This window comes from Pelobates fuscus, chromosome 12 (assembly GCF_036172605.1).
Source record: "Pelobates fuscus isolate aPelFus1 chromosome 12, aPelFus1.pri, whole genome shotgun sequence".
Classification (NCBI taxonomy): domain Eukaryota; kingdom Metazoa; phylum Chordata; class Amphibia; order Anura; family Pelobatidae; genus Pelobates; species Pelobates fuscus.
In genome coordinates, this window is record NC_086328.1 from 128,602,110 (window position 1) to 128,617,590 (window position 15,481).

General features: G+C 43.5%; 1 protein-coding gene across 1 annotated transcript in view; it reads right to left on the reverse strand.

Moving 5' to 3' along the window:
• The window catches only part of KIAA1549L (KIAA1549 like), a 127,993-nt gene that overhangs the window by 24,308 nt on the left and 88,204 nt on the right, over window positions 1-15,481 (reverse strand). The window contains exons 14-15 of the mRNA XM_063437303.1: window positions 4,690-4,856; window positions 3,238-3,455 (exon numbers count right to left, since the gene is read on the reverse strand). Of these exons, the coding sequence (XP_063293373.1) occupies window positions 3,238-3,455; window positions 4,690-4,856 (385 nt within the window). The remainder of the gene's footprint in view (window positions 1-3,237; window positions 3,456-4,689; window positions 4,857-15,481) is intronic.

Consider the following 15,481-nt stretch of genomic DNA (forward strand, 5'->3'; position numbering starts at 1 on the left):
GTGATATATAGTGATATGTGATATATAGAGATATGTGATATATAGTGATATGTGATATATAGAGATATGTGATATATAGTGATATGTGATATATAGTTATATGTGATATATAGTGATATGTGATATATAGTTATATGTGATATATAGTTATATGTGATATATAGTTATATGTGATATATAGAGATATGTGATATATAGTTATATGTGATATATAGTTATATGTGATATATAGTGATATGTGATATATAGTTATATGTGATATATAGTGATATGTGATATATAGTTATATGTGATATATAGTGATATGTGATATATAGTTATATGTGATATATAGTTATATGTGATATATAGTGATATGTGATATATAGTTATATGTGATATATAGTGATATGTGATATATAGTTATATGTGATATATAGTGATATGTGATATATAGTGATATGTGATATATAGTTATATGTGATATATAGTTATATGTGATATATAGTGATATGTGATATATAGTGATATGTGATATATAGTGATATGTGATATATAGTTATATGTGATATATAGTGATATGTGATATATAGTGATATGTGATATATAGTTATATGTGATATATAGTTATATGTGATATATAGTGATATGTGATATATAGTTATATGTGATATATAGTGATATGTGATATATAGTTATATGTGATATATAGTGATATTTGTGTAAAGAAACATTTGCTGATTCAACACAGACATCTCATTCTTATTTTCAACTTTGGTTGCGCCAGAAACGCAAAAAATAATCAAGGTTTTGTTGAAATTAAACACGCACCTAATCGACTTTAGTATGTATAATGAACTAATTAGTCAGTAGGAAAATAAATCTATACAAGTTTTGTTCTCGAGCAGGAAACAAAAACAACGCAGGCATAAGGTTATTAACAAAACAACCCACTCATAGTATGTTCTTTAATATCCTGAAAAATCGAAGCGATGACTGTGAAGTGGGAAAACGTGTACCACTGGGCTAAAACTGGAGTACGACTATAACAACAATGCACGCTATGAACATGGCAAGCTGGCGCACCGCTACATTTGCTCGATAAGTTAATATCAACATTTCACGAGCACCTTTTATATGTATTTCTTATACTACATGATTTACTTAGAGTTTGAGGTCAGGGTTACGATAGGGTTAGCGTTTCTTTAATCTTGGGGAATTTATGTCCCAGTCTGCCTCATATGGGTGAGACTTCCATTCACAGGCAGTAGCTGTTCTTTGTAGATTACATAATTAATTTTTAGATGACATCATTAATTCAGTTCCATCGTATGCTAGCAGTACAGCTAGGGAGATGGGATGGAGTTTTTTTGTCTCAAATTGGCAGCAGAATGGAAGTGTAAATATGGCTGAGAATAATTGTGTTTGTCTTGTATGAATAGTTAAATGGGATCCACATTAACAATCCTACAAGTTAGCACTTGAGGTGGTGGCTGGAATCAAATGCCGACTGTTTACTTGTCCCTTCTTTTATTCCCTAATTTGGTATGCTTAAATATGGCACTCTCACGCATGGGTACCAATTTAGGAAGGCATTAGCTAAACTGCTAAAGTGGAAAATTAAGAAAAGCCCTTTAAGCAATTTAACAGATTGCTGATGCAGTCATATCAATGTTGCATCTTTTTTGGAGAAACTTATTTTTGGAAGACAATTTATGACACTATGGTTACTGTAGTTCAAGGTGATGCTCGATGTCCCATATCCTTGCTCTCTGGAAACACCTTGCAGCATTTACATTTCAAAACGATTTAGCCAAGAGCTGGTTAGAGAAACAGAAGGACAAATAGCGCCGCTGATGAATAGGTCTGAACAACATCTTTAAACTTGTTAAACAAGAAGACTCGTGGAGTTCTCAGACATTACGTTAATCATCGAAAACGCCAATAAACCACAGATTATGTTCTAAGCCAGGGGTAGGCAACCTTCGGCACTCCAGATGTTGTGGACTACATCCCCCATAATGCTCTTACACTTATAATGATGGCAAAGCATCATGGGAGGTGTAGCCCAAAACATCTGGAGTGTCGAAGGTTGCCTATGCCTGTTCTAAGCTCTAAATTCTCAATAGACAGGTTAGTAAATAGTAGATTCCGTTAACCTGCATCTGTTTTCCACCTTGGCAGCACAGTTAATTTGTGTTTATAATACCTCATGCATAACAGGCAGTTTATTATTTCTGCTTACTTAGTTAATATGTAACCCTTGCGACAAGTAAATCAATGTGCATTATGGTAACTGCGAATTAAAGTATGCAATAAATAGAATACAAATATTATTCACCGACGTCTTGTAATTACATTTATTACTCAAGGATCAGAAGAGGAAATATCACAACATATCTTTCTGGCAATCTTCTGAAACTCATGCAAATAGACTTTGCAAAAGCAAATATGTACATTTTAACCATCTGTTTGTTACTGTTCTCCAACATGTTCCAACCAGCAAGGAAAGTGCTACGAAAATACCCAACGTGCAATAAGGAAGTAAACAGGCTTCGTTTGTTTGTAACGGTAAATGACCATGAAGATGACAAACAGAGATTTTTATAGGGGTATTGACCTAAGCTGTGTTTAAGAGTGTTGAGAACGATATAGATCAGTAGCAGGGTTATCCCCTGAACTAGGAAACATTTGAAAATTATAGCGGGTTTTCAAATATGAGGTCAATATAGTTGAATTACACACATTTTCTAACTATTTGGCTTAAAGCGACACTATAGGCACCCAGACCACTTCAGTCTCACACGTCTGGGTGCTCCGTCCCTATTGCCCTTAGTGCTGCAATGTTACAGAGAAACTGCAACGTTTACATTGCAACACTAAGTCTGCCTTCAGCGGCTGTCTACCAGATACTTCCTGCATCTAAACGGACCTTCGGTCCGGTATCTGACGCTGGACATCGTCACACTCTGCATGAGTATATCCAGCGTCAGATTTTTCCCCATAGGAAAGCATTGATTCAATACGACCATCTATAATTAATTTACCATCATTAAATCCTCAGTAAGGATTGTCTTCAAACAATTTCCACCTGAGCAATAGTTAGCTCGAGAAAATGTGAGCTCATATTTGTTTGTCATTCCAGAATTTCCAGTATCAGAAGTTTGTGATACTAACTGATGGCCGACCATAATTAAACATGTTTCATTCCCTAGTACAATCAGTGGTTTTGGTTTCAGTGTATTAAGTTCTGGTTACCTGTGCTTAGGCTCTGTGAATGGAGAAGACGTGTCGGTATCTGCATCCAGAACGTTGTCTATGTCCATTTGAGTTTTCTCGTACATCTTCCGCTTTCTGTCCGTGAGAGACTTGCTCTCTACTGGTGGGAAGTCATAATATCCTTTCCGTTTGGCTTTGAGGCGCAGTTTATTGCGATAATGTTCTATGTCAGATTTCTGCTTCAGTGCTTTGTTCACCTGTTACAGGAGTACATATTTTTAACAATACTGTTTTACAAAAGCATCATTGTTAGCCTTTATTATTTATCTACTTATTGATTGATTTAAAGATACAGCAAACCTCCCCAGTTTGAATCCTGTCTTCAATAATCCTCGGTGCTCACAATGGATGGAGCAAAATGAAAAAGTAATTTGTCAGCCACTCTATAGAGGATTTACACTATAACAGAGTTATAGAAAACTCAATCCAATATTTAAACAGAAAAATTTCTTACAGAACTAAAACTCCCTCGATGACTTGAATACATTTAAAATGCTTTTACAATGACAAAATATCATGGACGCTGTAGTTCTAAAACATGTGGGGATCTACCGTTTGGGCACACCTGTCCTAAACAAACTTAGAAAGTTTAAAACTGGCCCAGTTATCTAACTTACATTTAGATTTTACCAAAGTCACTCTTTTTAGTCCACCTGTCACTAACACAGAAGTTCACCTTAAATCAACAATACAATCAATATAAACCATTAACGTTTTAATGGTTTATATATTTTTTCAAATGCTTACCAATACAGTTCTGCTTACCTGTGTTAAAGTATTTTATGTTAATGGGCCTAGCTGTCTCCCCATCACATGGTGCTTTCTCTCACACACCTCCACTCTGCTTTCTGATTGACCACTGTGTATAATTAAATCTCTCTCACTTCTACGTAATTAGGTCGGTGCTCACGAGACAGCAAGGGAAGGAAGGGAATTTAATTATAGTATCTATGCAATCTCCGTCACTACGGTAGACGGGTCCAATATGTGGAAAATGAAATGTATTAAACAGCAATAAATATCTATAAAGTACCAGGGCGTAAATAGAAAAACAATATCCAAAAATATCAAACCTCTACAGGAAAATTTGTAAAACTCTGTGTAAACACAGGATAAAAGCATTTAAATCGTAAATCATGACTGTCGGCACCTTTCTTGCATAGAACTAACATACATTACATCGTCGAAAGTCTGTATACATCATCACAATAGTAGATCGGTTGAAATTGACAAACTAAGGTTATGCCGGAATTAATTGCAAAAGAAACCCCAAAATTATGATATGGTAGAAATATTACAATTTCACTAAAAGTGTTTTTCTAAAGTCCATTTCTAGTGCCCATAAATTTTTGAAGTTATCCACAGATCGCACCCTTGTTAAGTAGATATTTCAAAATGATAATCATCATCGCATTCTACTCTTTTCCTCACCTCTCCATTGATGGCTGCCAAATCTTGATTTCTGTCTGTTGCTGGGTGAGAAGTTGGTTTTATTGCAATCAGCTGCACAGAACCAGAAGACGAATCGAATGGATCAGGTGCCATTTTTGTGTTCTTGTCATATTGCATAATCCCCTCCTCTTCATCGCTTATTGGCACTAAAAGACAGTCATTATAATGAGATTCATTTAACTATTTTACAAGAGCAGGAGACTAACGATATATAAATTAATTGGACACCATATCCGAAGTGATTGAACCCCGTTAGTTAGAATATAAAGGAACATACATAAAAGAAACATTTGTAGTTATTAGTACAAAGAATATAACCTTTAGAAATGTATTATGGTGAGACTTAGAAATATATCGTATAAAGAGAGAAACACGGTGTGAGAGATTTTAATAGGGACAGAAGAAAGTTCACACCATAATCTAACATCTTAAGTAAAGATCTTAGTCTAGTCACCTCCATCTACAAACTGGATTTTATCGGAAAGGTGTAGTTGTAGAGATTAAATTTAAATTTAGCCACCCGAATTATCAGTTAAAATAGCAAGAAAAGGGTGGCGGGGCCTGACTGCAGACCGGAGCAGACGCATGTTGCTGCTGCTCTTGCATCTAACCCTACCTATTGCCGATTCTCGACGAACAGAGGCTGTGACCCGACTTCTTGAGACTTCTAAGCAATAGAGGACACCGAGACCGGCAAGATGACACCACACAAGTGGATCTCTGCACCGGTTCCGACCCTCCCGGGATTACGGCCTACAAGCATGGCGGCGGTGGGGGAGATGGCTGCTCTCCCGCTGCTAAAACGCACAGCTAGGCAAAGTCTGAGCCTCCGTTCCCCCCCCTATGGACCGGTGGGGGTTATCCCGGTCCCCACCAAAGCGACACACATAACTGCATGGACTGCAGCTGCCCACCTATGCCTGGGCTCCAGACACTCCGGGCCCAGCAACATGGCGGAAACACCGCACCTCAAGGGACCTGTACTCACACAACCACAACCCACAAGCCTGGACTCTATACTCCAGCAATTTTTTGAAAAGCTGGAACAACTCTTCGCAAGACCCCCTTTGACACACGGAGGTACACCACGGAGGCCGGGGAAGCGGAGGCGGGGCGGGCCTGCCCTGGGCATTGCATACCCCCCTGCACCAGCGTTGAACACTGACCGCCAACCCGGGCCGGGGTTCACCAGGAGGCTTACTCCGCAGCATCGGCCACATCGCCAGAGGCCCAAGCCCAACCGCCGCTGCCGGCGGAGAAACACTGCGGCTCTCCGAGGCGCCCGTGCAGGGAAAACTCGGCCTTTATGAGCACCCGAGTTTGTGGCACCAGGATGCAGACCCCAGACAGGGCCTGGGGCCAGGGGGAGGCTCTGCCGCCTCATCCGCACTCTACAGACTCTCCAAGTATCAATTCTCAAGAGGACACGGGAGGGGATCGGCTGATGAAACGAGTCGCGACCTGAGACAGGGCTTGGGAATTTGCTCTCCAACCAGACCGACATGTAAGGGGAACTACACCGCCACTGCTGAGCACTACTAGACTCCCATAAGTGGACACTATTAGGCATCACTGGATGTCTGCTTATTGATGTATCACAATTAATGTAGATCCCCAGAACTGCAGACAACCCCAACGTAACATATCATGTGTGTTCCATGGTGGCAATTAGCCTGATACTCAACTACTGTAGCGACATACTGCCTGTTTAGTTTTGCACCTCACAGCTATGACACCTACCTTTAACCTACCTGCCAGCCAGCTCGGAGAGGGACTTATGCCTGGGGGACCCCAGAGGACTTTAGTATAGTATTTGTTTCTTACATAAAGAATTGTTAATTTACATCTGCCTAGCATGTCCTATACGCATAAAACATTATTTTATATTTTAATCTTATGTTCTTTAAACTTTATACAGCACTCAGTAGGCATGCATTCAAATAGTCAGCGATAGCTCTATTGCACGCTCCAGTCATATTCTTGTTTAAATATATGTATGCAAGGTTAGCTATGCTATAGGACTTCCAAGTACTTAATCTTCTCTCACCTAGCGTAACTCGTTGCAAACTAACAGCGTGAACTAGACCTGTATTCTATGCATAAACCTGTGTAGTCAGATACTAGGAGAGGAATGTTTAGCTCAGTTAAGAAATGCAAAGTCCTAACCTGCTGAAACTCTCGCTGTGACTACCAGGGAGAACATGTATGTAGACTGAGATACTGTCTCTCTTTGTCTAGCATAGTTTATATGAAGCTACAGACATAATCCTGTGTACTTACCTAACTTAACCAAAAAAAAAAAAAAAAAAAAAAAGTGCAATGTTTTCTCTTTAATACCATATGTCTCAAGTTAAGGAGCCTGTTCTCGCCTAGCCTGGTATTCATGTGCCAGCCTTCACCAGGATTGTTTAGCCTGAATGTAATTGTTAATGTTTCTGTTAATTAATCGTTTTCACCTAGCTAACTAGAGAAGGCGAATTACTGTTAAAGGGACACTGTAGGCACCCAGACCACTTCTGCCCATTGGAGTGGTCTGAGTGCCAACTCCCACTACCCTTAACCCTGCAAGTGTAATTATTGCAGTTTTTTTTTTAAACTGCAATAATTACCTTGCAGGGTTAAGTCCTCCCCTAGTGGCTGTCTATTAGACAGCTACTAGAGGGAACTTCCTGCTCTATAGCACAGGTTTTCTGTGCTAGAGCGTCGCTGGACGTCCTCACACTGTGTGAGGACCTCCAGCGTCGCTCAATTCCCCATAGGAAAGCATTGAAAATCGCTTTCAATGCTTTCCTATGGGGTGTGCTAATGCGCATGCGCGGCATTGCATTAGGTCTCCTCGGCCGGTGGCCGGGATCAGTTTCGCCCACCGCCCGACGTAGGCAGAAGGTGGAGCGGCGGGGGAGGAGCAGGCAGCGACGTGGGACATGTCGCTGCCTCAGGTAAGTCACTGAAGGGGTTTTCACCCCTTCAGCAACGTGGGATTGGGGGGTGGGATGGAGACGAATCCTGCAGTGCCAGGGAAACTGATTGTTTTCCTGGCACTGGAGATTCCCTTTAAATAAGAAGGGAATCTCCTGGTAACCTCTGATCAGACCGCTGCCACATAGTCACCATTACCAATGCCCCACTACTCAGCAGCTTAGTAATCAGGAACACTTACTGTCCCAGCGCACTGTAAGCTTAACTTTTAAGCCTTATCAAACGTTGATATCTCGACTCGTTATTCCTTATTATTTTAAAAATGATATGCAAATCCAACATGCCACAACACTGTTATATTACGTGCATGAAAATTGAGCCTGCTGATGCCGTTATGGCGATACAGGCACTGTTGTAACTACCTGCATATCAAAAATAAAGAATTATAAAATAGCAAGAAAAGTGAGCTATTATATTAACTTAAAAAAATAAATAAAAAGCTAATTCTTTCAGATGAAGAGTGAAACCTGAACTGGCTCAGGGGGATGTAGTGAAACAATATTCTTTTGGGAATACTTGGAATGTTGATACAATGTTTATGTGGTATACAGCATATGTCTATCTTCATGCAAGTGTTCAAACCAGAACTCTCCTTATTGCTTCTATTTTTCTGTAAACATGCAATCTTCTCCATGTATTTTAAAATATTGCCATCCATTGGCAACCACAGTGGCTGTTTCTATGAGACCATGTAACCATCCATGATACAGTAACAAGATGGGGTTGATATCATGAATGACATAGTTCACGGTTTTTAGTAGACTTTAGCATGGCAGAAAGATTAAGTTCGGCTGAACCATCTTTTTCAGAAAATGAAATTTAGTTTGGGACTTCCTACACTAATTTAGTTGAGGGTCTGGCTCGTCCAAATATTGTCCATGAAAAAGAATTGGGAAAACGATTAGGACAAACAGAAAGGGGCCGATATTGGGGAAAAAACTAAGATAATATACATTATTAGAACCCATTTTTACACCATTTGGTTCACAGATCAAGTGAGAAAAAGCAGCCAATAGAGGTAAAAAGATATGGAGCAGTAAAAATAAAAACTATATTTAAAATATATATATATATTTATCTTTTATTTATTTTTTCATGTTTTACTGCTCCTCATTTTCTCCTGCTATTGGTCACTTGTCACTTGAATAAAACCAACATTTGGTGGATGTAGGGGACCCATCAATCATCTTTATTTTGGTGCTATTGGCAGAATACTGAATCAAACAAACATGCTTAGCCATATCGCCAGTCTATTTCTCGGTTATAGAAACTTATGGAAATGTGGTGATATTTTATTTGGATGGACGGCCAATTTAAAATTTACTGCAATTCAGCTGAGATCGAATGCGCAAGTATAGGGTTTAGAAACTCCTAAACTGTGCTTCTACATCCTCACCTCCAGGTAAAAAATCCACAAGCATGGTAGGACAATTAGTCTAGTGCAGGGGTCCTCAAACGCCGGCCCCCCAGATGTTGCTGAACTACAACTCCCATGATTCTCTGGCTATCTATGTAATTCAAAGAATCATGGGTGTTGTAGTTCAGCAACATCTGGGGGGCCAGAGTTTGAGGACCCCTGGTCTAGTGATCCAGACCACAGTGGTACAGAGTAGAAAGCAGATCTCTGACCTTAACAAACAAATCTCTTTCTTTTTCATCCTTTTATGCATTGCTTTATGAACAACCCCAAGATCTGATATCCCATCCCTCACTTTTTCTCCCAGGACATTGTTCCTCTGGTTTTATGGGCAGAGTAAACAGGTAAACAGAGTATGGACAGGTAAAATGGGTAGTTGAATAGGATGCAGTGCTAGCTAGAACATCAACCTAGTCTTATGGGAGTTGTAATCCACAGTTCCTGGTATATTTGTAAAATTAACTATCCTTGATTTTTTAGACAAATAAAAACTGTACAGTTATTCCTACAAATATGTCCATTTAGAATGTCATAACTAAGTATGCTGGACGTGCAAGATGATAATATACTACAAATGCTGGAGGTCAAGTCATTTCTCTGTGCCAAGATCATATTTTCGAATCACCCTGACGGGGTAATGGAGGATGTTCTATGCCAGAGAGCAGATTATCTATATTAAACTGTCGTTGACAGCCTCGTAAAGTGGTGTTTAGCACAGTCAAGGGGATATTCTGTATTTCTGGGAATTAGACACAGAGAACCAGCTAGACCAACCTTACAATTTGTAAAAAAATATATATATTTAATACATTATTACACACTAATCATTTAAATCTGCTTCTATATATATAAATCAGTATTTAAGCTACATTTAAGACAGCCACGTTGGCTGTGCATCATGGGAGCTGTAGTCCACAGGCATTGGTTAAGATTAAGGGCTTAGATATCATAAGGCTTGAGCAAAAGTAATTTATCTAGAGATTTTGATGTCTGCTAATTGTATTTTTTCATTTATATCTCAACCCCTAAAGTGGCTCAGTTCATAAAAGTTACGGCTAAAAATCTAAAATATAAAATAAGCTTGTAAACAGTAAATATGTGCTAGTGTTTATGTAAACAAGGATCCAGCTGAAATTGGAGATTAAACAATGTACTTGTTGCAAAGAAATTAAAAGGAAGATTTCTTTTATAATAAAACTACATATTGTAATCTCCAGTCTAGCCATTCTTCTGGCGGATGATGCTATCAGTGTCAAGCTTCTAGAGTCTAGACCAGAGTTTCCCAAACCAGTCCTCAAAACCCAACAACAGTCCAGGTTTTGCCAGTATCTCTGTTGGAATAAAACAGGAAATACATAAATCTTGGACTGTCGGTGGGCCATGAGTACTGGTTTGGGGACCACTGGTCTAGTCCATAAGCAGTAGCCATCATGATGTTCTAGAGGGCCTCTGCGGAGCTAACATAAACTCAAAACTTTAACGCAAAGTTTATACTCAAAAGGTTTACAGCACCTTAATATAGCAAGATCACATAATTATATAATATATGTATTGAGTTCTCAAGAAAGGAAGGGATTTGGGGGGGAAATAGACACACAGAGGGGTGGGGAGAAAGAGACACATACAAAGGACCTGGGGAAGAAAGAGACACACAAAGGGGCTAAGATAGAAAGAGACACACAAAGGGGCTTGGTGGAAGGGAAAGAGACCACACTGAGGAGTTGGGGAAGGATGAAAAAAGAAAAGCAGAGGGATGGGGTCAAAGACACACAGAAGGGCTGGAGAAGGGGAGAAAGAGACAAACAAAGGGGCTGTGGCTAATAGACACACGAAGGGACTGGAAAGAAAGGAGAGGTAGAAAGACACACAAAAGGGTCTGGGGGAAGAGACATTCAGAGGGGCTGGAGAAGGGAAAAAAGAGGCACACAAAGGGATTGGGGGGAAGAGACACACAAAGGGACTGGTAAGAAGTAAGAGATACACAAAAATGGTGAGTCAGGGCCGGTGCCACCTGTAAGGCGACCTAGGCAGCCGCCTAGGGCGCAACTTAGCAGGGGGCGCCGGATCCCTGCACCCGGAATCACCGGTGCGTCTCCTCATGCTGCGCCGCCTGATCGCTTTAGCAAGCCCCAGCACTGCTGTGTGGGGGCGGCCGGATTTGAGTGACCGGCAGGAGGGAAGCGCAGAGCGCTCCCTCCTGCCGGTCTTTCAATGTAGCGTGGCCGGGCGGCGCGGAACGCAGAACAGGTACCTCTGTTTCCTGTACCCGGCCGCCGGCGGACTGACAGGAAGTGCTCACTTCCTTTCAGTCCGCCGGCGGCCGGGTACAGGAAACAGAGGTTCCTGTCCCGCGTTCCGCGCCGCCCGGCCACGCTACATTGGCAGGAGGGAAGAGGAAGAGGAGGGTAAGGACCACTGGGGGAGGAGGGAGGGGGACTAAGGACCACTGGGGGAGGAGGAGAAGGGGGGGGGGACAAAGGACCACTGGGGGAGGAGGGGGGGGGGCTAAGGACCACTGCACTGGGGCAGGAGGGGGGACTAAGGACCACAAGGGGGGTGGAGGGGACTAAGGACCACTGGGGGAGGAGGGGGAGGGGACACTAAGGATCACTGGAGGAGGAGGGGGGAATAATGACCACTGGGGAAGGAGGGAGGGGGGACACTAAGGACCACTGGGGAGGAGGGAGGGGGGACACTAAGGACCACTGGGGGAGGAGGGGGGGACTAAGGACCACAAGGGGGGGGTGGAGGGAACTAAGGACCTCTGGGGGAGGAGGAAGAGGGGACACTAAGGATCACTGGGGGAGGAGGGGGGGACTCTAATGACCACTGGGGGAGGAGGGAGGGGGACACTAAGGACCACTGGGGAGGAGGAGGGGGGAGTAAGGACCACTGGGGGAGGAGGAGGGGGGACTAAGGACCACTGGGGGAGGAGGGAGGGGGGACACTAAGGACCACTGGGGGAGGAGGGAGGGGGGACACTAAGGACCACTGGGGGAGGAGGAGGGGGGGACAAAGGACCACTGGGGGAGGAGGGGGGAACTAAGGACCACTGGGGGAGGAGGGGGGACTAAGGACCACTGGGGGAAAAGGGGGGGGACTAAGGACCACTCAGGGAGGAGGGAGGGGACTAAGGACAACTGGGGGAGGAGGGGGAGGGGACACTAAGGATCACTGGGGGATGAGGGGGGGACTAAGGACCACTGGGGGAGGAGGAGAAGGGGGGGACAAAGGACCACTGGGGGAGGAGGGGGGCTAAGGACCACTGCACTGGGGCAGGAGGGGGGACTAAGGACCACAAGGGGGGTGGAGGGGACTAAGGACCACTGGGGGAGGAGGGGGAGGGGACACTAAGGATCACTGGAGGAGGAGGGGTGACTAATGACCACTGGGGGAGGAGGGAGGGGGGACACTAAGGACCACTGGGGGAGGAGGGAGGGGGGACACTAAGGACCACTGGGGGAGGAGGGGGGACTAAGGACCACAAGGGGGGTGGAGGGAACTAAGGACCACTGGGGGAGGAGGGGGAGGGGACACTAAGGATCACTGGGGGAGGAGGGGGACTCTAAGGACCACTGGGGGAGGAGGGAGGGGGACACTAAGGACCACTGGGGAGGAGGAGGGGGGAGTAAGGACCACTGGGGGAGGAGGAGGGGGGACTAAGGACCACTGGGGGAGGAGGGAGGGGGGACACTAAGGACCACTGGGGGAGGAGGGAGGGGGGACACTAAGGACCACTGGGGGAGGAGGAGGGGGGGAACTAAGGACCACTGGGGGAGGAGGGGGGGGAACTAAGGACCACTGGGGGAGGAGGGGGGACTAAGGACCACTGGGGGAAAAGGGGGGGGACTAAGGACCACTCGGGGAGGAGGGAGGGGACTAAGGACAACTGGGGGAGGAGGGGGAGGGGACACTAAGGATCACTGGGGGATGAGGGGGGGACTAAGAACCACTGGGGGAGAAGGAGGGGGGACTAAGGACCACTGGGGGAAGAGGGGAGGGACTAAGGATCACTAAGGGGGAAGGGGACTAAGGACCACTGGGGGAGGAGGGGGGAAGGTCCACTAGGGGTTTGCCAGAGGGAGGACCACTAAGGGGGGAAGAGGGGAGGGACCACCAAAGGGGGGGAGGGAGGACCACCGAGGGAGGGAGGGAGGGAGGACCATTAAGAGGGGGAGGGGGGAGTGAGAATACCACCAAGGGGGACTGCAGAGGGACAGGGGGCCAAGGGAGAACACTGAGGGACAGGAGGGAAGGGGAAATCACTAATTGACAGGAGGGGAGAGCACTATGATTTAAAAAAATAAAGAGCTGCTCCCTTCTCAGTCCCTATCCTACCCCACAAACCCTCTCTTTTACACTACACACATACACAATTCATCCCTACACACACACACACAGAAACATACAATGCATCCTTACACACAGACACACCCGAAACACACAATGCTTCCCTTACGCTCACACAAACACTCATTCTCTTACACACAGAAACAAAATGCATCTCTTACACACTCAATGCACCCCTTACAGACACACACTGCATTCAATTACATACACAGAAACACACCTTGCAGCCCTTACACACACACACACACCCAGAAACATACAATGCATTACTTACACGCAAACACACACTTCATCCACTATACACACACACTACATCCCTTACACAAATTGGTATCCCTATACACTACATTCTATAAGAACACACACATTACATCCTCTACAATAACACATCAAAAATCCCCTACACACATACACTCCACTACCTGTGGGAGAACTCATGGGTGGGCCATGTAGGTGGATTTATGTGTGGGCATTGTAGGCATACTCACGGTAAAGCCCTGGGGGCCCAGACCTTGAGCTGTGTAAGGGGCCCCAAAAAATGGCGCTGCTTCCTGTTCTACACCAGACCTGTGGAGCCAGACTGAGCCCATCATCAGCCTCTTGTCCTCATCTGGTGGTAAGTAGGCAATCCAATATATTATTAGTGGCACTAATCTCTAATTTACCTCACATTAAATGGATACTATAGTCACCAGTAGTGGTTCTGGTGTCTATAGCCTGTGCCTGTAGGCTTTTTAATGTAAACACACAGTCTTTTCAGATAAAAGACACTTTGTGCTGACTGACGGTGGCCCATATGGCAGAGCATATGGGCGGGGCATTGTGATGTCACATGGTGGGCAGGACATATGGGGGGGCGGCAATTTTTTTTTTGCCTAGGGCGGCAAAAATCCTTGCACCGGCCCTGAGGGGAGTAAGAGACACACAAAGGGGGGTTAAGAGAAACACAGGTGAAGTTGCATTTTTTTTGCACGGCAGGGGGAGCAGCAAAATGCATCTTTACCTGTGTAGCCAAAAGTCTTTGCACCAGCCCTGCAGAGACTAGAATAATAACCCTCCCTGCCTGATACAAAATGCAAACTGCTTGGAACAAAAGACATAAAAATAATAAAACAATTCTAGTTTTACACACATAAGGAAATCAAGATAGCTACCCTCCTACAATAGCTTTTTTATATATTTGCTAGCATATTTTAAGATTGTCACCACAGCCATTTCAAAGAGAGGTGTCGGGGCTTACTATCAGGGCTATTCACGGTTCTGTTAATAGAGCAGGGAGTTTCACATTTGTGACAAAAAACTGTCAAGCGGAAAATATAGCTTGAGTTTGCATTTTTTCTAAGCTGGCTTTTTTGGTCCTTACATTTGCAATTTCCAAGCAAATTCCTGTTAACACTGTTTAGTACATACCCTCGTTTAAGTGTAATGTCAGTGTTTAGGACAAAATTGTCTAGTTGGCGTTTTCTTTTTTCTAACCTCTTAAATGTATGACCTCTCCCCGTTTTATTGAGTTAAGAGAAAGTTTAATGTGTTAGTGATGGAGAGGAAAGCCAAACAGGGAATTCTTACCAATTTTCCTTGTTTTTGTGAAACCTGAGTATTGAAGAAAACAAAGTATAATGTTTAAATTACATAAAGATTAAAAAAAATCACAGCAACACGTTATGTGTGTTTATGTAGCTGGGTGTGTGTTTAGCAATATATGTGTGTGTAGCAGTGTGTGTGTGTGTGTGTATCAATACTGTATAGTGTGTGAAGTTATGTGTGTGTCACAGTGTGTGTAGCAGTGTATTTGTGTGTGTATCAATACTGTATGGTGTGTGTGAAGTTATGTGTGTTTATGTAGCTGGGAGTGTGTTTAGCAATGTGTGTGTGTGTATCAATACTGTATAGGGTGTGAAGTTATGTGTGTTTAGCAATGTATGTGTGTAGCATTGTGTGTGTGTGTGTGTGTGTATCAATACTGTATAGGGTGTGAAGTTATGTGTGTTTAGCAATGTATGTGTGTAGCATTGTGTGTGTAGC